Below are 24,942 nucleotides of genomic sequence, written 5' to 3'. Positions count from 1 at the left end.
CAGGAGAAGCTTCTAGCAGTTTCTCACAGAAGCTACCCCTGTAGCCCCGCCACTACCAAAACCTTGGTGTGCAAACCCAATACAGGCCTCCATGGGCCACAGTTCCTGTTAGGAGAGCCAGCTTCAGCATGGCCCTCTCCATGGGCTGCAGGGGAATAGCTGGAATACCTCTTCCCTCTCCACCTTTTGTGACCTTGGTATTCACAGGTTTGTTTCTCACATTGTTTTTTCCTCACTCCTCACTTCCTATGCAGTGTTTGGCCCTTTCTTAAATATGTCTTCACAGAGGAGACACCAGCTTGGCTGATGGGCTCAGCTGTATTGTGTAGTGGGTTCATTGCGGAGCTGACTGGAGCTAACTGTGTCTGGCACAGAGCACACACTGGTCTCTTCTTGCAGAGGCTACTCCTGCAGCCCTCTGTGGCAAAGAAATAAAGTGTTCTAAGCTTTTTCTTCTTAGGAGCTGCCAATCTAAAAGAAAAGGAAAAAACAAACAGGTCCCTCCCCAAAATGAAACACAATTTAGATTATTAAGTCTCACCTAGTCATATAAACACAAATTATGTGTTCTTAACTTTTAGCTTTCAAGGTTTTCTTATTATGAACCATCAAACTGGGAATTAGAGTCTAAAATCTTCTTGTAAAGTGTCAGAATAATTTCTTTCAAAATGAGGCATATTGCATGAATACTGACAGTACTTGTCCAATCCCCTTGTCCCTTTATAACGCTCATCTAATAGGGCTAAATGTGAGCTGTCCTATCTGTTATTACTCACAGATCATTTCAAAGATTTGGTCCTTGGTTTTAAAGACTTTTTGTTGGTTATATTTCTATGGAGTAACAATGATGGAGATGTGTGATATACACATCTTAATTTTATCATAACATCTTAAAAATCCTCCATACAAAAGATATGAGAAAAGTTTCCCTAATTGCAGTTGGAGAACATTTGAATACAAATGTTACAAATAGTGTAAGAGGAGTATGATCAAGTACACAGAACAGCTGCAAATTCATAGTGTTGTTTAAAGGAGATAATTTATCATAGAAAAACAGTGCAGTTGTAACGATTAGAGCAGTTTAATTGGGAGGTTTGAACTCTGTTGCAGAGGCTCTCAAAATAAACAGAACAAATACTTAAAATTTATTTTAAGTACAATCAATTTGCACTCCATCAACCATTAATAAACTACAGATTCAAATGTCTGTGAGAAAAAAACTATTGCTACGCAGTCAATTCAAGAAATTCCTAGGATTCAGCAATAATCCAAACTGTTCAATCACTCACCTAAAAAGTGAGGACTTTCAACCTCAAGGAATTTCCTTGGGCACTGTCCTGACCTAAGCAGAGAGTCCTTGACCACAGCCATGCTGCTCCAGAGAGGACTAGCTCAAAATGGCTCCCCCAGGGAATATACCTGAGCTATACTACTCCCCCATTTATACCCGAGCTGAATCTGATCTGTGGTCAGCATCAGCTCCCATTGGTTGAGGGCCCTCATTACCCTAGAGACCTGAGAACAAGGGTGTGAAAAGACAATCAGCAGCTACTATGTCTCAACAGTGAGGAAGCCCCATCTTTGTTGGAGTGGGTGCACTTGCCAAATTCTGTCTGGGAGTAGTAGGAGCAAAGAGAGGACAAGTGTGAGCCGAGGGTGGACCCACGTAGGCTATACAATCACTGATGTGCAGTTCTGCAGGGGCTAAACACAGGGGTCAGAGCCAGGGACCTAGATAACAGAGTCAGTTGACAGCCCTCAATGTGGTGAGTGATGAACCAGGTCCAGGGTCCCTCCAGGGGCCCAGTCAAAAGGAGTCAGCCAAGGAGAGAGCTGGGGTGGCCTTAGGCTGAGATGGAATAGGCTTCCTGGGTTGAAGGGCAGAAGGTCATCAGGGTCCCCAGGTGTGGCTAGTCAGGGCCATGAAGGTGCCCTTACAGCCCTGGCAGTTTCCAGTTTTGTCTTAGATTTTTGTGGTGGAAAACAACTGATTGTCTCTTTATGCTTTGTATTTTTTTTAAATGAAATAAAGAATGGTGCAGTTTCTAGATATTTGTCAAGCACTCTGAGATGAAAGTTCTACAAAAATATCGACTTAAGACATTTATTAGCTTACAGATATATTGCAGAAGAAGGGAAGGTCACTACAGATAAATGTAAGCAATTTTAAAATGTAAATGTCTTTCGTGATAAATTCAGTAGGACTAGAGGGAGACCAGATGTTTGAGATATAGAAGAAAATTGCTGCACAGAAAGTAACTGAGCAAAACATTAATTCAAAAAAAGTAAGGTGGAAACTAACTGAGATTAATGGTTCTTTGAGTAATCTGCATGGATTCCTTGACAGCAATTATATTTAAATTATGAAATGAGAGTAGCCTTTTCTGACAGATTTCAGTATCTACCTTGATACATTTTCAGAGGCAGAAAATAGGAAATAGGAAGGAGTGAACTCTCAGAAAAAGATCACTTGCAGTTTGAGTTGAGTTGCTTAATTTTTATCTTCTTACTTTGTATTGATGAGTTGTTCTTTAAAGGCGTTTCAGGACTTGCACTGTCTTATTATCTCCCTTAAAAAAGATGAAATAACATAACTGACTCAGGCCTAATATGACAGCATTTTGAATTTTTATTCTAATGTTAAGGAACATCTCTTTTAAGATACATTTGCATTTGGATTTAATATCTATGAGTAACTAGAGTGGCAGATACTCAGCAAAACTTTAAGATTCTAAAAGTACTTTTTTCTGATAAGACCCATGGGGGCCCTAATTTTGCTACAGAGTAGGAGTAATTTGACTTCTATTTTAAACTTCATCTCCAGCCAGAGTTGCATGTCGATTTCCATTTATACTGTAGAGAAAATAGAATTAGTCTTTTACCAGTTTGAATATTGCATACCTATATGTGCTTTTAACTACTGTAGTTACATGAAGTATTAAGGATTAGGGAGAGAAGTTAAATGACAATTAGCTGCAGGGAGAAGGACTCTTTCCTTCATATTTCTGATGCCTCCAAGTTTTAGTGTGAATCTGGCAATACTGATATCATATCAGTTAGTAGCCCAGTAAATAATGACTTTTGCCTTATTACTGGGAAGCGGCCACAGGCTTTGTATTGATCTGACAGTGGGATTGTTTTAGGACTCTTCTGAGGTGTCTTAACCTGAGCTGGTTTTAGCTTGTTTGAGCTCTGACAATTGCCTACTGGTCAAGTGACTATGTGACTATCATGTATGGTAAAGGTCTGACAATCCTAGGCAGTTTCTGTGAAACGCACATTGGCCCTCTATGTTAATTGGGGCTGGCGAAGGCTGGGAACCAATGAGCAAAAAGTAGGCTCTCTTAAGAAAACATCAAATAGCCCAAAGATGATTCAAGATTGAGGAAGGGAAGTTTCATCATTAACATCTTTCCAGGGATGACCTCAGGATACTGATGACTCACAATAAATATTTTCCTTGCCTGTCTGGGAAAGAATGAAGTGGTCATTTCAGGAAACAGAGGGACACTGAAAGGGTGAGCATAACACCAGAGAAAAGGGATAGAAGTTAGGAATATTTCTTTAATTAAAGAAGTTACTAGTATTATTAATGAGACTTTTTGATATTTAGTCTATTAGTCCTTTAAAGCATTAGTTGGACCAACAGTAAATTTTGGCTCCATATATGGGGTGTTCTCTTCTGTCCCAAGAAGACTTTGTGTATAACAAGCTATACAATACTATTGCATATATGGTCTATTGAATATGAAGTTGTAGTACCAGGTGCAATGTTTTTTTGTTTAGTTCATTTATTAACACTTCCTAGAAAGACTCAAGAACAAGCTTCCTTCCCCTATTTGGGCAATAGACTTGTATATATAATAATATAATAAGTATAATAATTTGTTATATAGAATTAAAAAAAGAGAAAGTGGAGAAAACAGCCAGTTAGGAAATAGTAAGATGTTGACAACATTTTAAGAGGTAAACTATGTAATCCTCTCAGAGGTAATGGTCCCAGTTATTCAGTTTGCCTGTTACCCAAAGAAGTAAATGGTGAGATACAAGTTGTATTCAGTTGAGGCTTATTTAGAGTAGCTGTGAAAGTGGAGGGAAGAAATGTGCAGAATTCCAGGGAAAACACTCAGATAATCACATTATCTTTATACCTGTCCAGGGTCCTCAGGTCTCCAGCCAAGGCCCTCAGAGATTTGAGGTTCTTGAAAGAGACAGTGTCCCACAGGTTTGCTTTAGTACACGCAGGAAAACAAATCCTGGGCAGCTCTTGCTGTCCACCTTTTCATAGCTTCTGTGTCACCAGGATGAGTCCCTTTGGGGGAGGCCTCACCTGCACAGCCTGCCCAACATGGGGCTGTGTCTTCTCAGTGGTGCATTCAAACTTGTCTGCCTCTGCTCCTTGCTGACTGCCCTGACCATGGCTTAGTCTCATCAGTTACACCAAGGAGCTGTGCAACTTGCTACAGCTTGTGTGGCGGAAAGACCCATATGTTAACCATCATGTGCAGCCCAGGTGAAGTTAATATGTATTTATATTGATTGTATGATCTGCTCAGGAAAATTGAGTTGTAAGCATGAGGTCACTTTGTATATGAGGTATTTGCATCACAGATACAAGTAATGACTCCTTCCAAGTCCCTGACATCTGTATGAAAATCAGCAACTTAAGTTACTAGTCATTCAGGCAGCTGGGATAGCAACATTGTCCATCAGTGTTATGTTTATCACTTGTGTCACAAACAACACATTACTTGTATCGTAGACTACCATTTGAGAGTATGTGTGTTTGGAAGTTTTGTTTTACCTTTTATAATACTTCATTATTCTGCCAAGTCAACAGATTAATTGGAAAATCTTTGACATATGAACATCTGGCTTTATAAGCTGCAATCTACTTCTGAAGTTAAAAAGTATTTCTTAATCTTCGCACTTTTCAACATTTTATATCCACAGTACTACAAACGTTCATTAATCATCAGTTGGACCTTCGTTCAGTTCTTAATGATCATACAGTGGTTTCTCATAGACTTGCTTTATAAGACTTCAGAATTGAACTTTTTCCAACGTTGTAAAGGCATGACTGGACTTTCATATATTTCGACACTGACATTTTAAAAACAAAGACTTTTTTTCAGTCTTCCAGGTATCATAATGAACTTGACAAAAAGAGTCATGGGGTGAATTGTTTTTATCCCTCTAGCTCAATAACACTAAAATTAATCAATAGATTGTTAAAGTACTTTACAGTACTCTTTTTCAAGATAACATACCATAGAATTATTTCCCCCCTTCTTCCCAAACATTGGCTTATTTAAGTTTTCATGTGTTTGTTTTATAAATCAGAAATAAGTGATTGCAGTGGAGTTTTTACCTAAGACCTTAGTTTAGTTCTAAATAGCTCATTAGGTTAAATTTGAAGAGTAGTAATTTACTGTTCTAAAAATAAAAAATAGTTTTTTGTCAGTCATTTGGCTGCAGTTCTGAGATATGGAAAAAAACAATCAAGGCTATATCTAGCCTCAAACTTGTCAGTGTCCTGATTCACAGTCAAATAGAATGCTCAGTCCTTCTACAATGTTACAGGAACTGACCTTAGGAACTAGGTCTTTCACTGACTTGTGCCTTTGTAACCACTTAAAACTTGGGTGATATATTACCCTCAAACTGCTAACAGAACTTTATATTAGACACTTTTCTTTTGCACACTTTTCCTTTACTTTTCTGCTGCCTATTTAACTTTGAGAAATAGCTGGCTTTAGGAAGAGAAGTCTTTGTCTTCTTTCTTCCTTCAAGAATTAGTACTGTTTACTTTCTCTGAAAGATGTGTTCTGTCATTCCTTATGACTGGACATTGAACTATGGCAATGCAGAAGATTAACTCAACTCCCTCTTCTTTTTTTTTTTTTTTTTTTTTTTAATTTATATGCTTGCTGTACTTCCAGGCTAATCTTTCTCTTACCGTGTTGTTTCTTCTTTTCATCATTTAAAGAATTAACTGGGAAACTGCATATTTTGATATTGTAATTACCTTCCGAATTAGTCTATTTTCTCAAACCAGTCTGGCTTATCTCACTGGATGGTCAATTCCTGTATCACCCAGGAAATTAATGACTCAAGTGTACTGGATGCACACACAAGAGCAGCCCTAATACCCACTTACAGCTTGAGTTTCACACATACAATTAAATGAAAAATTCCACTTATATAAAGGTTCTATAGCTACTGTCACAAAAATATATCAAGTCTTTTTTTGTAATACAGATATAACAATATTATATATGTTAATGCTACATAAATATAAGCTGCAATTAAAATTCTAGGAAATCACAGAATCACAATATCATTCAGGTTGGAAAAGACCCTTTAGGATCATCGAGTCCAAGGCTGTGAAAATACTTTCATGTTACTTGAATATTTATATTGGAAATACTTTCACAAAAGAACAATTTACAGACAATTATGCACCTTGTTGACCTATCTGGTTATCCAAAAATAACTGAAAATATCTATTAGCATGTACATTTATTTTAGATCTTTAACAACATTCAGATCTTGAGTTCTCAGTTTAGACAGCAATAGATTTTGTAAGAGATAGAAGAGGGTTTTTTTGGCTGTTTGACAATATATGTCACAGTGTCCTTGCTCTTAATTATTTCATATAATTTGGATAGAACATTTCTAGGAAAGAAAAAAAGAAGTGAGGAAAAAAAAGACCAGTACCCAAAGTCATGCAATAGACATTCACATTTATAATGACTGCTATTAAGTCCCATTAATCTCATCACTGGAATTAGAAACATAAAGGATATTGATAGGTCTAGTCATGCAAAAACTTACTTGTTTGGTGTTTGACCAAAAGGTTAATGGTTGGGTTAATGTCTGAACCTCGATGTAAATGTCTTACTAACTGAGTTGATGGAATAAGAGGGATATGTTAACTTAATAATTAAATTCTTCAGGATTTTTCAAATCAAGCAATGTGTTAAATATTCAGTTAGTTTCAGCTTTTCTTCTTTAGTGTGAATCTGGTTCTTTCAAAACAGATCTGGATTTATTCAATCAGAGACCTGAGTTTTAGTCTTGAATCCACAAATAAGTGTCCTTACATCTACATTGTGGGGTGGATCTTTTTACAAAATATGTTCATTATGAAGCTTGTTACAAGAGCTGTTGTTCTATGGGATCAAGGCAATCATGGAGAACAAAGGAAAGGATGCTTGAAATCCTTGTTAATGAGTATATGTTGCATACAAATATAGGAAGCATAGTAAGCTGTAAGTGGTTGATAATTCACATTTGTGTTTAATACACCTACTCCCTATTTTGACCAAAATTTACCCAAACCGCATAAGTCACTGGTCAGGTGCTGTTCTGTTGGGTAGGTCTTTCTTCTCCTTTCAAGGGGGCTGGAGGCTTCTGTCTTTTGTAGTGTTTGAATTATGCTATGTAAGTATTAAACCCCACTAGCATGTACATGCACATGGATAATGCACAGTAGGCCTTATCAAAATATATGATACTTTGCTTTTTATATAGCAGTTTTATTTCAACAAGCAAATAATACCAATGAGAAAGATTCCACACAGCTGCAGTTAGAACAAAAACAAGCCCTTAAAATTTTGTAGTGCATATGAATGAGTGGTGAGGTCTGTGTATGCAACCAGTCATGTTAAGATGTAAGTTTGTGTTAGCCTAAGGTTTTGGTGGTATTAGAATGGGTTTCAGCAGTGCTTATGGATGGGGTATCAACCTTAAATTCCCTTTTTGATCAATTCCATTTGTGTGAATTTCCTGGTTTGTGAGGAAATGTAGGAACTATATGCTTCATTAAAAGTTTTGAGTGAAAAACTCTGCTATATATTTTTCACACAAAAATACTTCTATTTGGAATATTTTTGGACACATTTAAAGCCTAAGGCTTGTATTAGCAGGACTTCCATGTTTGTTACTTGATAATAATCTTCAAAATTAAAATGCACATGTTTTACATATAAATCAACTTCATTAAAAAATACCTGATTCAGTGTCACTGATTTCTGCTCCAAACAAATAAGTAACACACAAAGCTTAAATACTGCTACCATTTCATACATATTCAAACATAATAAATAGAATTAGGCACTTAAATAGAGTGAAGAATACATATTTGACTCTTTTTATCTCCTACCCCTTATATGCATATTTTGTAGTGTCTGTATCCTTCCTTGAAGTTTTTATACATTTCTTCACTGATCTGATTTTGGGCTTTGACTGGACCTTTGCAATCTGGGCACTTTTTGTCTGTCTTCATACCCCTATCAAGTTTAAATTACTCCTTTTGTTTATATATTAGACACTGTATTTTATCTGACTAATCCAGAATAATCTTCTGAGCCACTTCTTAACTAGATGACAAAGACAATCATTGCACATAAGCAATGTATGAAAAAGAAAACAGCAGTGTGAATGAAAGCAGTTGTTAAATAGTTTGACCATAATTTCTGTAAGAATGAGGGATACTATATCTGTGAAATTTCTACAAAATCAAGCATTTTTGTCATATAATTTATGTCTTCTACTAATCCTCATTTATTTGTCACCTGGTTTTAAAGTAAAAGGCAGTTCTTTCTGTTTTAATTTCTGTTTGTAGGAATTATAGGTTTAGAAGGCTTTTTATATTTAAAGGTAGTTTGGTACATGAACATGACAGGGATTTTTAAAGTACTTTTCAAGATTATAGGTAGTTGGCAGTGTGCCTTTCAAATGTTAAAGTGTGTAGTATTTTATGATATGTCAGTATGTCTCTGGAATAAATGGAGGATGTGCACTATGCTATTATAAAACACAAACAAACAAACCCTGAGTTCCACTTTGCAACATAAGGTGGGAATTACGTGTTAGATTTTTGAGGGAGAATAAAATACTAATTGACTTAACTGGATCAGAGTTAGCATAAAACAGAGTGATTTTTTGAAAATTACCTCCTAAATAGTGCAAAAAAGAAGGGGATGGAGGCATAATGTTGTAATGAAGTGCAAGAAGAATAAAATTTTGATTCTCAAAATTGTTAGTGCCTTATTTCTTCTGTAAACCATCATTTACCCACAGTTTCAAACCAATAAGATCCAAGGATGGGAACTTCACTGACACATCTACATGCATAGCCTTACACTTTTACTAATCCCTTGATTAGCAACAAAGGTGCATTATTTCAGTAAGCACTTCGGTTTTTTTTTCAAATGCATTTTACATTAAATAAAAGACTATCTAATGTGAATGTTGACTATACGTAGTGGTGAAATACTCCAAATCTCTGGTTCACCACCAATGATCTGAAGATTATCCATGAACATTTTTAAGAGTTTATGAAAGACAACTGCAGAAGGGAGGCCTACTGTCTGTTGACTTAAATTTGCTATGCAGGATTCTGTGCAGTTTGGGGGGGGAGCTACTTGTTTTGAACTATAAAAAAATATGAGACAGCTGCATTTTCTTTATGGCTGATACGGTGTTTTTCTTTGAATTTTAGGAAAATATTGTAGATGATGTAGTGCAGCTATGCTTGGAATAGTAGCTGGCACAGAAGTAGGTTGGACTGCCAATGTATGATGGTAATGGTGAACAGCTTTATAATTTACTGAGAAGATAAATTGATGTGAGAAGAGGGGCAGTCATTTGAACAGAATAAGCAATCATTTTCTGCCAGTTGCCAATATAAATTCTGTCATCTTGCAAATCTACTTTCTGAGAACAAGCCCATAGACATCATGAACTGTAAAGATCAGATTTTAGGAACTGTGAATTTAGTTAGAATTCAGACAATATCAGCTTAGTTAGAATAATCTTAACTATAACCTATAGCTGTCAAAGACGGATGTGTTAATGAATAATTGATTTGATAGGTAAACTTAACTAGATATTAGCTATTCTAAAAATAAAACTAGTCTTTTACCATGAGCATAGTTAGATGGCTCGGGTGAAGTTTTCTCATGCCTTGGACAATAAAGTTGGAGTTTATTTTTCATACGTTTTTGTGATTATTAAAGAGAAACCTTATTACAGGCAGAATATATACTAGTCAAAATAGGTGCTAGGAAATGTATTTTACAGCCTTATTTTTTGTTTCTATTGTTCAGTAAGACCTCTTCCAGTAATAGGTTTATTCTCAAATACATAAGCAATGAAAGGTTGTTGCCTCTGTATTGCTTAACAATTAGTTACAGGGTGAGAGTTTAAATAAAAGAGCTATTTTGTCTTGCATCATTAGGTAATTGCATTATACAGAGAAACAGTGGTGCCAAAAAGGACAGCTAATTAAACCTTTACCTTCCAAAAACCAAGCATCAAACTAAAGTATACTTCTTACATTTGTAACAACTTTGGTCACTTTATGGCTGTTAGAAAGTGTGTTTCATGCTGAAATTAACAGTGACAATGTAGAAAGATTTTATGTTTTCTAATCAAAACATGTAGTCTTCTGCCTCTTATGCTGAATATATGTTATAGTGCAGTTCTCACTTTAATCAATACAGAGCAATGTGCAAATGCAATTTAATAGCTAGGTAGAACGTTGTACCATATAGTAAAGCTAACCAGAAAAGGAAATTCATCTGTTTTGGGGGCTTTTTTGCGTGAAATTTTGGATATTAGTATTTTACATAACTTTATGAAATTTCCAGTGGTTCGGAAGAAAAAATTTTGATACCGACTGGGTGGCAAATCAGAAAAAGAGAGCTAAAAGGCCCAGTGAGACCAACAGCTGAGTAACTGGGGCCCATTGCTAGCCTGGCAGCCATGCAGCAAAATAGCACCAGTCTAACCAGCTGGCAAAACAGCTAAGCAGCTGACTGGCCAATAAACGATAGAAGCATGCTGCTGCTTTGGCGTTAATTACAGATTTCACTGGAATGAAAATTTCTACAGATCTTACTGACTGTCAGAATTTCATATCACAATTACCAATTTGATATTAGAATTATTTGGTAATAAAATGATAAATAAATGAGAATAAGACATTGATATAAAAATGAGTCTTTACCTTATTAACACAAACCAACAAAGATGCTCTGCTTAGACAAATGATTAGTGTGGATCTTCAGAACTGTAATCTCTCTGTCCCAGAGGCTGTGTGTACTACTAAAATCCAGATTCATGGGGGAACTTGGCGGTCAAAAAAGCATAAATGATCTTGGAAGAGAGTTGGAGAGCTAAGGGCTCCTTTTTGTGTCTTCTGCCTACACTCTAACCTTTGCAGGCTAGAACACTTTTCATTTTCATTCTGACTTGATGAATACTTTCATTCTTTCACAGAATGTTACATTGGTAATATGAATGGTAAAAAGTGCACATAAATAAATACACCTATTTGTACCAAAACTGCCTCTATACATGTCATCTGGTGTCAAGGATGATGAAGTTATGTGACATTTTTGGATTCCCACCCCTTTGTCTGAAACAAGGGTTAAACTGTTATATTCAGTTTCCTGGATAAGTGCTGTACTTCTTAATTGGCAATATATGTTTAATAATAAAAAAAATAAATAAAGAGACACCATAAGTAGTGTTTCTGGCTATGTTTTGCATACTTTGTATTAAGGATAGTATTAATGGCTTGGGCCTGTCAGAGGTCTACATAGAATACCTGATTTTACATACCAACTAGTATAAAACCATTATTCCTTGGAGTGGTGTATTTACAGGCTCATGCAGAAATGACTGGCAATTTTGTGGGGCAGAGGTGGGGGGACAACACACCAAAAGAAAGGTAATACAAGAACTAATACTAACTGTTACGATACTAAGTAATACTAATACAAGAACTTCCTTATCCATTCACAACATCCTTTTGCAATCTGATAGCACTATTTTTATTTTTTTATTTTTTTTTAACATCCCATCCAGATTCCTTGGATCTATGATTCTGAGTAAATTTATTAAGCTTGAAAATGTTAGATTTTATACGTTCTCCAACTGCAATAAGATCAGCTAGTGTATTTCCATAGTATAAAAACATTCTAAAGCAAGTATTTGAAGGAACTTTAATAGCCTATGGTGTCAGCCAAGCATTTTGTCATTTATATTAGTGCCTGAGAGAAAGAGGGCGTTAGCACAGTTTCAGAAATTTTCAGGAAAGTGATCTTAAACATACTCTGTTTTCAGACAGCATGGTTGGGAAAAGATGGAAAGGACACTACCTATGAACTGTTACTCTTTCAGAAGTCTTCCTCACAAAATAATACCTACGCAAACTTATTAGTCATTTATTTAAGGAGTATTTTTTTCACTTAAAAATCACTTATAAATTAGTTGCTTTATTATGAATACAGTTGACTCTAAATGCACCTTGATCATTGTCTCTAACAACACTAAAGCAACTGAAAATCTGGAAGTGATTAATGGTGGAACTAAGCATAATCCTTAGGGCTGACCCCCAAAAGAAATTTGTTTTACCCTAATAATGGAAGAAATATGTTTCAGTGTTAAGAAGGTCATTGCCCATCCACCTCTGGCACAATTTCAAGGTAAGGCTATAATAATGTGGAGAAATCATAACTACTTCTGATCTAGGAACTGTGTACACACTAATGAAATAAAGAGAAAAATTAGTGTTGAGTACAGGATGAACAGGAAAAAAATGTCTTCCAAGCCTTTAGGTAGGCAAGAGAATGCCTGATATTTAGCATTAATTAATATTTTCCATGTTGAGTTTTTAAGCTTTAGGCTTTCATCTCATCTGTAATCTAAAGAACAGCCAGAAAAAGCTACTCTGTTTGCCACAGTATTTTGAGAGTGATTGTTGAGCACAACTGAAATGCTTCCCTAAGATTGCTATTTCAGTCAGTCCTGCATAAGAGTTAAAAAAGTCTGAATAAGATGTCCTGAGTTTTGTCTTTGAAGGAATGAATGAATTGGTTTTAGAACAAACTCAACACCTTTCAGCATCTGCAAGTGCACTTGTACACCTCACCCATTGAACAGTTTTGAAGGGATAAAAACATAGAAAACTGGACTTCTAGTCATTGTAAAAGGAGGATCATAACTCAAGGTTAAGAATATAGTCTCCAAGTCAGACCGAAATCTCTAGCTAAATTTTTAATTGAAATTTTTGAAATCCATGGACTAGATAACATGAGTTTTCTTGGTTGTGGTTTTCAAAGTTCTCACACATCTTAGTCAGTGTATCATTTTTAATAAAACAGACTACTAAGGGAAAGAATGAATGAAAGCTCTAATATTAGTTTTATACAAGAAAGATTGTTCCATATAAACTATTTATTGATACTTGCCTGGTTGTTTTATTGGCTCTTAGCAACCTCCCTTACCAACCCTACCTGCCCAGCCCTCAAGTGCAAGTGTTAGAGAAATTGGAGAAGGGAAGATTTGTACAGCATCTTACTCCTTGGTTTTCCTCAAGTCATAAAATGAAACAGAAATCTTTCCCTTTGAGGGAACTAAGAATGCTTTTAGTGTGTAAGGGACTATTGCTCTTTAAAGAGAAGTATGCTTTAAATTAAAATGTGATCATATGTTAAAGAAGGGATGGCTATCAAATGAAACATGCAGTTTCCCTGGGTTAGTTGTCATAAGCAGAAATCAAATATAGGCTTCTGCATCTAAAAAACCCATTAATTTTCACAGCCTGAGCTGACCAGTTCATTAGCTTCAAGTCAGGATTGAACTCAAATTTAAGTCTAGGCACTGTATGAGGACAAAGAAGCAAAGAACAAAAATTTGGTCTCCAGAGATTTGCCATTACTTTCTTGAATTTACTGTTAATTTGCATTACCATTTTAGCTAGCTGTGCTCTTGCCTATTGCTATCAAAATATAATTCCAAATCTTGAAACAAACATTAAGCCACAAAATATCTCTTGGGAAGTGGTTTGAACTTCAGATGGGCAATTGCTTTTGTGGACAAGGATGTACACTGTCAGAGATGCAAAGAATAGAAGCTTAGAGGACACTGCTATTCTGTCTAGTTGAACCTTTGCTCTGTTACTGGTGATAATCCAAGCACTTAATGTAATACATTTATTTTCAGAAATACTATTTAAAGAACTGAAATGTCTAATGAGAATATGTTGACACAACTTGAAGTGGAATAGTATAAAAATATTTTATTTAGATGGTGAGATATTTGTTTTGATTTAATTCTCTTAGTTTTGAGTGTGTCACTTGTATTTGTTAAAATTATCATATTCATCTAACTGATGATTTTCATAAGGCAGCTGGAAAAAAAACACTTAACACTAAAATAAAAATGAAGCACTATTTCAGCACAGAGCACCATATAAAATTATTTTTTTGATAAGGAATTTCAAATTGTCAAATTTGTTTCTACTTGAAAAAAGAAAAACATGCCTTGCTAAAGAGAACTTGAAGCAAAAGTTTCTAATTGAATAAAGGAGGGAGGGGAGGACTGTGCCTTCCAAAAGAACCGTGCAGCCATTCATCAGTCAATGCTGATTTGATTTTAGTTGCAAAAGCCAGAGCCCCTTCCCTTCCCTTCCCTTCCCTTCCCTTCCCTTCCCTTCCCTTCCCTTCCCTTCCCTTCCCTTCCCTTCCCTTCCCTTCCCTTCCCTTCCCTTCCCTTCCCTTCCCTTCCCTTCCCTTCCCTTCCCTTCCCTTCCCTTCCCTTCCCTTCCCTTCCCTTCCCTTCCCTTCCCTTCCCTTCCCTTCCCTTCCCTTCCCTTCCCTTCCCTTCCCTTCCCTTCCCTTCCCTTCCCTTCCCTTCCCTTCCCTTCCCTTCCCTTCCCTTCCCTTCCCTTCCCTTCCCTTCCCTTCCCTTCCCTTCCCTTCCCTTCCCTTCCCTTCCCTTCCCTTCCCTTCCGCTTCCCTTCAGCTTCCCCTTTCCCCTCTCCCCTCTCCCCTCTCCCCTCTCCCCTCCCCTCCTCTTGTACTTTTAATAACTAATTTTCAGATTCACTGAAGTGATGGAGTATTTCTTATTTCTTTGTACCCTGAATTTAAAAAAAGATACTTACTCTTGAAAAATAAATGTCTGGTTTATGGTTTTAGATGGTGGCCTGCACAACTTAAGCTCTCTTGTTCCATATCTTGAACATGAAAGTCACAGGATACAATCCTTTTCCTGGTGCCCAGAACAGTGTTCTGCCTAACCTGTTAACTGACCTGGATAGACACCAATTTTTTCTAGGCTGAGTGTCATCTACTTGCATCATCATAGTGCTGTGCCTGACCAATAATGTGACTGTGTGGTTTCTGTATTAGTACTGATTTGTATCCCATCATTTGGTCACGTACAGTGGGACAATCTTGTCTCTTCATGCTTTTCATGACATAACTATTCATTGATAAATAAAAAGTTCCCTGGAGGGCATGTCAATGAATGCGTGTTTGAAAAAAAAGTTTTCCATACAAGACCTTTATCAAAGCTTTATGAAAATCTACTAATTTTCAACTCTGATCATTTTTTAGTCTTTTAATAATAATTTTTATTTGTTTGTTTTAATTCAGGCTCTCTGGAATGAATATACCTCCTCCAGTTATCAGCAACAAAAACTGGCTCAGACTACATTTTGTAACAGACAGCAATCACCGATACCGTGGATTTAGCGCTCACTACCAAGGTACATTTAAAGTAATACATTTTTTTGTTGTGGTTGGTTTTGTTAAAAAAAAAAAAAAAAGTACCTGAAGCTGTAGAGGAAATGGGAAAGGCCATTTAAAAAGTCATCATAAAGGTGTAGTTTGTATTTGCATAAATTATAAATTCAGCTGTGCAACCTGTTACATCAAATTACACCATGTTAGAGTATGGGTAGTGTATAATCTCTTGTTTCTAAATACAGTTATAAAAAAATCACCTACTTCATTTTATCCTGTGCAAGTACTTAACTTTTTTAATGGTCCTAATATTCTGAAGAATATTGTGTAACAGATGCAGAATAATGGTTTTATTATTAAGGTACGTCTTTGCTTCTATGGTTTTATAAGTCATGTTTATAAAACAGTGAGTAAGTTTCTATTTACTAATGTAACATTTAATCACTCTTTCTCTTACTACCTATTTCTGAATGCATTGTTCTATTAAGGGTTTAATTAACCCATAAGATTCTTATCCACTGTTTTTATGAACAAGCATTATTTTGAGTAACAGTGAAAGCATCTGAAGCATTAACTTGTGAACATCACCATTTGGAACAAGGTCATTCTAATGATGAACTGCTAATGAAAACTGATCTTCTTTAGCATATGGTAATACTGTCTGCTTCTTCACAAGCATTATTGTAAATAATATTTTTCAGTATCTACACTGTATCAATGGATCTTCAGGGAACAGTTACCCTTTTTGTGCTTTTGTGCTTTTCCATTTACCTGATGAAAAAAAAATCTCGCCATTCTGAACAAGATTAGTTCAGGAATTTCTTTTACACTTCTCCATAGGAAATTTAGCATAGGAAGAGATTAGCTACATAAATTTTTTTGCAGAATCTGTTAGGAGTAATCAACTAATGTGAAAATTGCAACTTACAAAAGACTAAGACTAATTTTTTTAGTAATTCATCTTTTATAATAGTAAACTTTTTACAACTCTATAATTGCCTCAGATAACATATTCTGTACAAGATCAGAACAAATTTAATTAGTATTTCAGCAAATATTGTCTATTTGGACTCTCTGAGTTCATAGATGTTCTGGAATGTGTATTCTGAGTGAATTTAGGGAAAAGGAGCCTTCATACTGTAGCTTCAGGGCTGCTATAACTGTTTATGGAAAGCGCTGGCTCATTTTGTGTATGGTATCCTTCATACCAAATATGGTAAACCACATGCTTTTTTGGGAAATTGCTAGCTTGCAGGACTGTTAGAAGATATAAAGTATGAACTTTCTCTATTAGATCCTACTCCACAATTGAGAAACCATGTGATAAATATTTTGGTGGTTTATGTGAAGTAATTTGGATTGTTGAGATGTTCATTTTGAACTGAGAAAAGGAGAACAAACTATGTCTCAGATGACACACATACTTTCATTCCTGCCAAAAGTGTGAGGTAATAGGTAAAGATAATAGACTTTTGTTTAGTTTCAATATGTGTTTTCTGCAAGTCACATAAAACATTTGAGTTGGCAAGTGTGGGAGATTTGAATATACTGTGTATCTTCTGTTTTTCTTTACCACCTAAGTTTGTAAAGATTACATTATGAGTTTTATATTATTTTGGTTTGCTCATGTAATTTTTAATGGCATATCGCTGAATGTATGTTAAAGTGTACGCTGTATGAAATGTTGCAGTAGTAGAAAATATCTTTTAAAACACTTAGAAAAAAAAATGTAGGCAGTAAATAATTGCAGCATGTAAAAGCATTAAATGTGCATATTCAAGCAGATATGATCATTAAAAGTCAACCTTAATAGTAGAAAATTGCAAAAGGCATTGTCAGGTGATAGGGAGGAGTGGTTTCTGGGTCAATGGTAGGCTAAAGGAGAGAGTGTGAGGAAATTAAATAAACATATTAAAAATCTGTCATACATTTAGAAAACAAATAAAAATATATAGCACAAAATATTGCAGTCTGTTAGGAACGGAAACCTTTAGTTTTTCAGTTAGAAACAACTTTACAAAAAAGACCATTTTCAAACAGTCATTTCACTGGTACACAGACATGAGTTGTCACAAAAGTAGATAACTGATAAAAATCAAAAAAAATACTCCAAAGAACCATGTACTACAGATACATGTGCCTGTTTTTCTTTTCAGGAATTTATTTCTGCATCATTTTTGAGAGGGTCTTTGTTAATCTTTTTAATAACCTGTATTATCACTGTACTACACTGTAATAACTGCTGTAAAAACTCTCTTTCCCTTTCTTAATTAACATAGATAAGTTTGTAACTTCTGACTTCCCTCCTTGAAACTTAATCTTTCCTATGTACCACTATAACCAGAATTAGTAATTTCTTGCCACTTCATCAACTTCAACTTTCTTTATTCTATTGTATTTTTCAAAGGAGCCAGACTCCAAATTCTGAACTTCAGAATGCTGCATAATTCTTACTCCATCACTCCTTGGCATGTCAGTACTCTTTTCACTTAATCATTCCCTTGGCTTGCTGGTTTTGTTTGCACAACTGCAGATTTTGTGCTAGTGTATTTGAGTGATTGTTTGACCCTGAGTAGCACTGAAGCAGCTCCACAGCCACTCGCTCACTCCACCCCCACAGTGGAACAAGGCAGAAAATAAGAAGAACAAAAGTGAGAAAACTCGTGGGTTGCGATGAAGACAGGGAAAATCACTCAACTACTGCCCTGGGCAAAATGGTCTTAATAGAAAACATTTAACTACTTATTTGGGTGTTGGGCAACGGAGGGTTAAACAATTGGGGAAAACACCTTTCCTCACCTCTTTCACAGGCTTAACTTAATTCCAGACACTACTCCTTCCCCTTCCTTTATCTACTCGCCATAGATCACACTTTATCTCTTCAGTGATGTGGCAGGCAGTGCAGGAGGTTTAGGTCAAGGTTTAGGAGTTTCTCCTACTCTTCATTTCTCACTCTTCTGCCGTTTCTTCCTTCTTACTCATTTCTTCTGATGTGCATTGACCATGGCCCACAGTCTCTTAGGGGAAGAACCTGCTCTAGTGTGGGTTACCCATGGGCTCCAGTCCCTGTGAGGGTGTTACTAGCCCTGGAATGAAGCACTCCTGCTCTGGCCTTGTTCCTTTTTCTAAGTGTTTACTGCCTTATCTTAAATATATTTTCAGAGATCCCACAAATTCTGCTGATGGGCTCAGTTGTGTCGTCTGGTGGGTCCATTGCAGAGCCAGCTGGAAGCAGCTATGGCTAACATGGGACAACATCTGACCTGCTGTCACAGAGGTCACATGTGCAGCTTCCCTCCACCACCAAACCCCTGCCATTTATACCAATTACAATCTGAAAAAAACCCCTTGTTGGTTGTTTAATTCAAACAAAAGAAAATAAGCAAGTCTTATGACCACTTTTTAGGCAGGATATGAAATAAGCATATCTTATTCCCTTATTTTCTCTTAACTTTACAAAAATTGCTTTTTTAAGATTCTTTTTCACAAGGCAGCCTCACATGGCCTAGCTTCAGTGTAATATCTAAAGATATTGTGGCCTAGACATTTGAAAAGAAGAGTAAAAATAATGCAATGCAAAGTCAAAATCTAGCTGCATGGGAAAAAAACCCTCAAAAAACAGAAAACCTAAGGTATTAAATAATCTTTCATAAACATCCTTTTAATTTCATTAATTATCATATTTTACCTAATCTTCTGTTTAACGCCTTGCAAACACTTGTGAAAATGTTTAAACTGGCTTGTACAGAACAAATGAAATTTACCGAGGTACTTGAAACTATGGGAAACTCTCAGCTTCACATAAGTACATTGTCATGCAGGTTATGTTATTAATTTATTTTAATAGGCCTTTTATTTTGTGAAAGATATTGAATTATACAATATTTAAAAGATATTAGTAATTGATAATCAGTCATATATGTCCATTAGAAGAGAATCAAAATATTTCCCTATCCAAGTTGTGGTGTCATAATGAAGACAAACTTATGCTTGCTTGTCTGATCACCCATGTTTCAGCACTTCTTTCTATTCACTGAGGGTTCTTCATCTTGGTGTTTTCTGTCCTTATTGCTTTGTTAAATCTCCTTTTGAGTTAGAAACTGTTGGCTGAAGTAGAACCAAAGCTTCTTTGGATCTTGCTCAAGCTGCTGCTTCAGTGTTTCTTGGCACTGGTAATCCTCTTTTGCTGTTTCTAAAATTAGTTGTGCTTTTTTACTCCATCCATTCGCAGTTCCTGTAAAAGTTCCTTTTGCTTGCTGCTTTCTGTTGGCTACTCTTTTCACTCCATCACTTATGTATGAATCCATAATATTATCTAAGTGGACAGAAGGGATTAAGTTAGCTTCACAGCTTCAAGTTTTACAGGCTGGCATACACAGACTTCAATATTCTTTATGTCAAGCATACCTGGACTCTGAAAGAGCTTTTCAAAACGAATTCTTCATTTTCTGATAGTTGAACATTACTTTAAGAATCTATAACTTTGCTGTCTTTTGAGATCCAGCATCCTTTCTCTCTCGCTCTCTCCCTCACTCCTTTAAAGTCTGGAAGGTTTCAGTAGTAGCCCTATACTTGTTATCTATTTAACATGTGAAATCCATTTCTTAACTGTTTTTGCTTCCTTCTACCTTTCCTTCACCTCTGTTTAAGCCATGTACAAACTAATGCTTCTACTATGAACAAAATAGTATCAAATATGTCAGTTGAGTGCACAGTTGCATCTGCCTTCCATTAAGAGTCTTTGCTTATAAGAAAATACAGATGGAGAGATGAAATATAGCCATGAGCTTTTCAGAATAGTATAAAATTTATCTGTCATGCTCGTGTTGAAAAGTATGTAAATGGTTACTCTGCTTAATACTTGACAGCCAACTATGTAGAGCTGAAGTTGTATAAATGCCAGCATTTTCAATGTGTGATGAAATATGGAGAAAACAGATGTTGAAAAGTTTTCTCTTTCTCTTCTTGATTTTCCATTGTTCTTTTCTTGTTCTTTCTGTCATTTTGTATATGAATAGAAATGTATCTTCATTCAGAAATGATTTATGGAGTTAGACTTTTCTTAGATTTTTTTGTTGCTTTTGCTTTGAGAGACAATTTGAAGCAATTGGCAATCAGGTAAAGAACAGAAGTAGTACTAAGCTGCCTCAGCACGTCATGGCTAGAGTTGCCAGAAGGGGAAAACTGTCTTTATCACTTTTTTTCACAATATCTAACAATTTAAACAGAATTTGTCATTCATTTCTCATCTCAAAAGCTGTTGCAGCAAACAGTACACAATACTACTACTGGAAGAAGTTGTAATGAAGTCTTAGGTGAGATTCAGCTCCAAGATACCAAAATGTAGATGTCTCTGTATTGTAAACTATAAGTTTAGACACCTATAGGTATCTAAATACTCATTAAACTTGGGGAGCTGTGGGGCACAGTTCAGCTGTATGTGAATATATGTGCACTGATGTATGAAATCACCTAGGGTATCTAAGATATTTTTACGGCAGTGGTGGAAGTGCAGAGACTCTTCAGGCAGACAAACTATATTGTTGTAAAGCAGTACGTTATGAAGTAACAAAACTGCACCAAACCAATCTATGTATGGGCAACTGAATCTTCCCTGAATCTTAGGGATATGGTGTAGTTGGGAACTGTCAGTGCTAGGTTAACGGTTGGACTAGATGATCTTCAAGGTCCTTTCCAACCTAGATGATTCTGTGATTCTGTGATTCCCCATATCTAGCCAATCCTGTCAGTGCAAGTTGCAGAGTGATTCAGCTGACCGCATGGTAGGGGTTGGATAGAGGTGCTCTAGAGGAAATGAGACATCTTCATGGCGTTAGCAAATTAGAATTCACAGGAGACCATGCCATTCTGGCACAGAAACCAGATGACAGTGAAGAACACCTAAAACGACAAGAAAAAACATATAGTCAGCTGTTATGTCCTGTCCAAGGTGTGTACTTTAAGATTAATTAACATACTACATTCCACTGACTACACTGACTGGATTTCCATTTATTATAATAGTTTATATACCTAGTGCAACTATAGACACACAGATGTAGGTGTCTTAATCTCAGGTTGAATCTCACATAATATGACTATTCACTGAAGTAGCTTTTTACTGCCATCATGCTCATGGGCTTGAGATTCCCTGGGAGAAATTAAGGTGTTACATCACTTCCATCACATCTGTAGAAGTCTGCTACTTAAACAAGGGCTGTGCCTGCTTCTCCTTAGGACAGTGTAAAGTTGCTGGCTACATAGGTAATTTATTTAACAGATGACAGATTTTATTTTTTTTTTTACACTATTTAGTTCTCAGAATTGTAAATCTGTGACTTTTCAGTCCCTGAACTCCTGTTGTAAAAACAACCCAGATGAACACCTGATTTTGCGCTGGATGGAGGAAAAAGGAGCCCTCTTTCCATAGAATGAAAGGAAATTACCAGAGCTTCTCAGCAGGTTTTTTGGGTTTTTTTGCCTCCAGGCATAACAAGAACTTAAATTGCATACATTGTCACACAAGTAAATGTTTTAGTGGATTTTCATACTCATGGATCTTTTAGCTCCACTTCATCTTACACTGAGCTATAATTTCTGAACAGATGATTTTTTGCCTTTGCAGTCTTTTATTCACAATTGTACACCCACAGAGTGACAGTGTGCAGAATGACATTGATTTTGCTGTAGTAAAGTCAGAGGAGAAAAATCTCTACATTTTTTTGACCCTCCCCCATTTTAAAGTACTTATTTTTAGAATTCTCCCAACTACAGGTTTTAATAACACCACTGTTGGTGGTTAGTTAAGTTAGTTCTGATACTGTATACAGATCCAGAAAAACTGTTTCTAAAATTTTAATTTTTTTCTACTTCAAATAAGATCATAATTAATTTTAAAAGTCAATGGAACTAATACGAAATATGAAAACATCGTAGTCTGTGGTAATGTTTAAATTGATGGATTGTAATTTACTTCTGAAATAAATGTTAAGTTATGCAGTAAAGAGTCCTTCCAGTTTTTTTATGATTTAACAGATATGTCTTCTTAATTTCATACTTATCCTAAAGAAAAAGCCTGTAATGTTTTAGGTGCATTCAAACATTTTAACCTATTTCTGTTTCATTTACTATTCCACACACTTCTGTTCATTGTTTACAAAAGAGCAAATGACAATGTTTTGTGTACTACTGACTGTAAGTAATTCCATCTCTGTATAAGAGAAAAAATCTACTGAATTAAACTTTATTTCAATTTAGGTAATATTTATAATTTCTTACTTAGATCAGTTTTGTTGGAAGTTCAGGAATTTATAAATTGAAATGAAAACCAACATTTCAAACAACAGGAAAATGGGATATTAAAACTATAAAATCCATAAGTAATATGAACAGCCCTGGCTTATGAAAAGGAAAAAAAAGTAGTTAAAAATCAGTGTGCTTTTAGTGATCCTATTCAAGCATATATATGAATATATATTTAAGTATTTCAAATGTATGTAACTATATATATTGTATACCTATATATAATTTTTTTTAAAAAAATATATAATTATATACATATATATATAAAAAAGAATCCTGTAAGGAAACCAACTAAAAATCGAGAAAAATTAACTATTAAAATAAATATCCTCTGGCAGTGGAACTCTTCTAATAATAGTACATAAACTGTAGAGTTTATAGAACCTATAAAATGCTTCATTTTGATAAGGTCAAACCTTATCAAAATACATTAACCTGTATATCTGCATGCTTCATGGCAACCAAACAGCATAATATATTGCACTGGTGATCTGTTCATGTCAAAGTGATAAAACAACTGAGGGAAAAACCTGGGATAAAACACTTGCTTACAATCAGAACTTTTAGTGGTATTGAGATAAACTGTAGGAACATTTTGTTTCCCCTTTGAAAAATGTTGACATTCAAATGATCCAATAATATGCTTTGGCTTTTTCATTAAGTGACTTATTTTGTCTGCAGTGAAATTATTTCACTATATTCAAAAGTGATAAGCCATTCCAGTTAGCTTTTTAATAACTTTGACCATTATGGAGCTTACTGCACACCGAAGGAAACAATCTTAAGTGAACCAACTTTGGAAAACAGATTTTAAATGTGAAAATTAATACTGTCAATGACAGTGTTTGTTTCTTGAGAACACTTGCACTTCTGATAGAAATCATATCCTCATGTCCTTGAGGATAAAGGTAGTTAGTTTTAAATTTAATTATATGAACTGGATAGCTACGCATTGATGCATAAAATATGTGAAATATAGTTGTTGTGCTCTTTTAAATGTTTCTCCCTTCTTTATTATTTGTGAAGACTCTATTCACACCATATAAATGAAGACTGAGTAATATGCTGAATAGTCTCCTGCCTAAAGATAGGAAAGTTATTATTTTTCCAAGAGAAAAATTAGATCCAAAATTCTGGTCTGGAATATGAATATGGAAGTGACCCATGCAATATGTTATGTGTCACGTCCCGCTCAGATGAGGGGGACAAGTGACTCAGATTTGCAAATCCCCAATGGAGCGGACAACAAGTCTCCAAGTCTAAACATTTATTAACTACTCACAATGTACTAATTGAACACACAATAGTTGGCTAAGTATATAGCAAGTTGTGGCAAGCAATATAATATGCCTTGCATTGCTTAATAGGAAAGGGAAAAGAGGGAGATAGAGGGAATGGGGAAATACAGATCACCGGTCTGGGTTTCTGCGCTGATCCTGCCGATGAGGGTTCCGGGAGGCACAGGAGGCATCCGTCTATTTTGCTGGCATCCATCTTCTTCGCTTCACTGCATTCTCTCTCTCCCGGGCCGCGCCCCCCCCCCCCCCCCCTTCTTGATTTATACCCACTTACCTTGGGTACATCCTCTAGGTTGACCCACATACCTACGTATCCCATGTACGGGGAGGGGTGAGGTGTTTCATGGGATGATGTAATTAGCATGATTATGTTAGCCCTCGTTAGCATATTGAGGGGTGTTAACTTTAATATGCATTTCATGGATAATGAAGCAAAGGTCATTCACCAGACAGATGGCCCTTGAAGTTTTGGCCAGGTGCACCAGAGCAGAGCCGTCCTGTCTTCACAGGGCTCCCTCCTCCAGTCCCATCTTGTGTTATTTGGGCAGCCTTATCAGCTTCGACCTCCACAGAATGCACCTTGTGACTCATAGTTTTGTCTTGCGAGTGTTTGAGGCATTTCTTCCATCAGCCTCAACTTTTGCTTTCTCAGGCTGTTTTTCTTAGTTTCTCACAGGCCTGGTTTCTCGTCTCTCACATCATGCCAGAAGTTATTTCACAGTGGTAAATAAGATACTACAGTTTTTACCCATTTCCAGTATAGGTAAGGTTGAGGATAAATCTAAGATTATCTTAAT

At 35.9% G+C, this 24,942-nt stretch overlaps 1 protein-coding gene across 2 annotated transcripts in view; it reads left to right on the top strand.

The window, feature by feature from the left end:
- CSMD3 (CUB and Sushi multiple domains 3) overlaps nucleotides 1-24,942 on the top strand; it is a 759,152-nt gene that overhangs the window by 232,869 nt on the left and 501,341 nt on the right. For both annotated transcript variants that reach the window (XM_074886756.1, XM_074886745.1), the window contains exon 6: nucleotides 15,456-15,568. In XM_074886756.1, the coding sequence (XP_074742857.1) occupies nucleotides 15,456-15,568 (113 nt within the window). The remainder of the gene's footprint in view (nucleotides 1-15,455; nucleotides 15,569-24,942) is intronic.

Source organism: Strix uralensis, chromosome 1, assembly GCF_047716275.1.
Source record: "Strix uralensis isolate ZFMK-TIS-50842 chromosome 1, bStrUra1, whole genome shotgun sequence".
NCBI classification, from domain to species: Eukaryota; Metazoa; Chordata; class Aves; order Strigiformes; family Strigidae; genus Strix; species Strix uralensis.
This window is presented reverse-complemented; position numbering and strand designations above follow the sequence as displayed.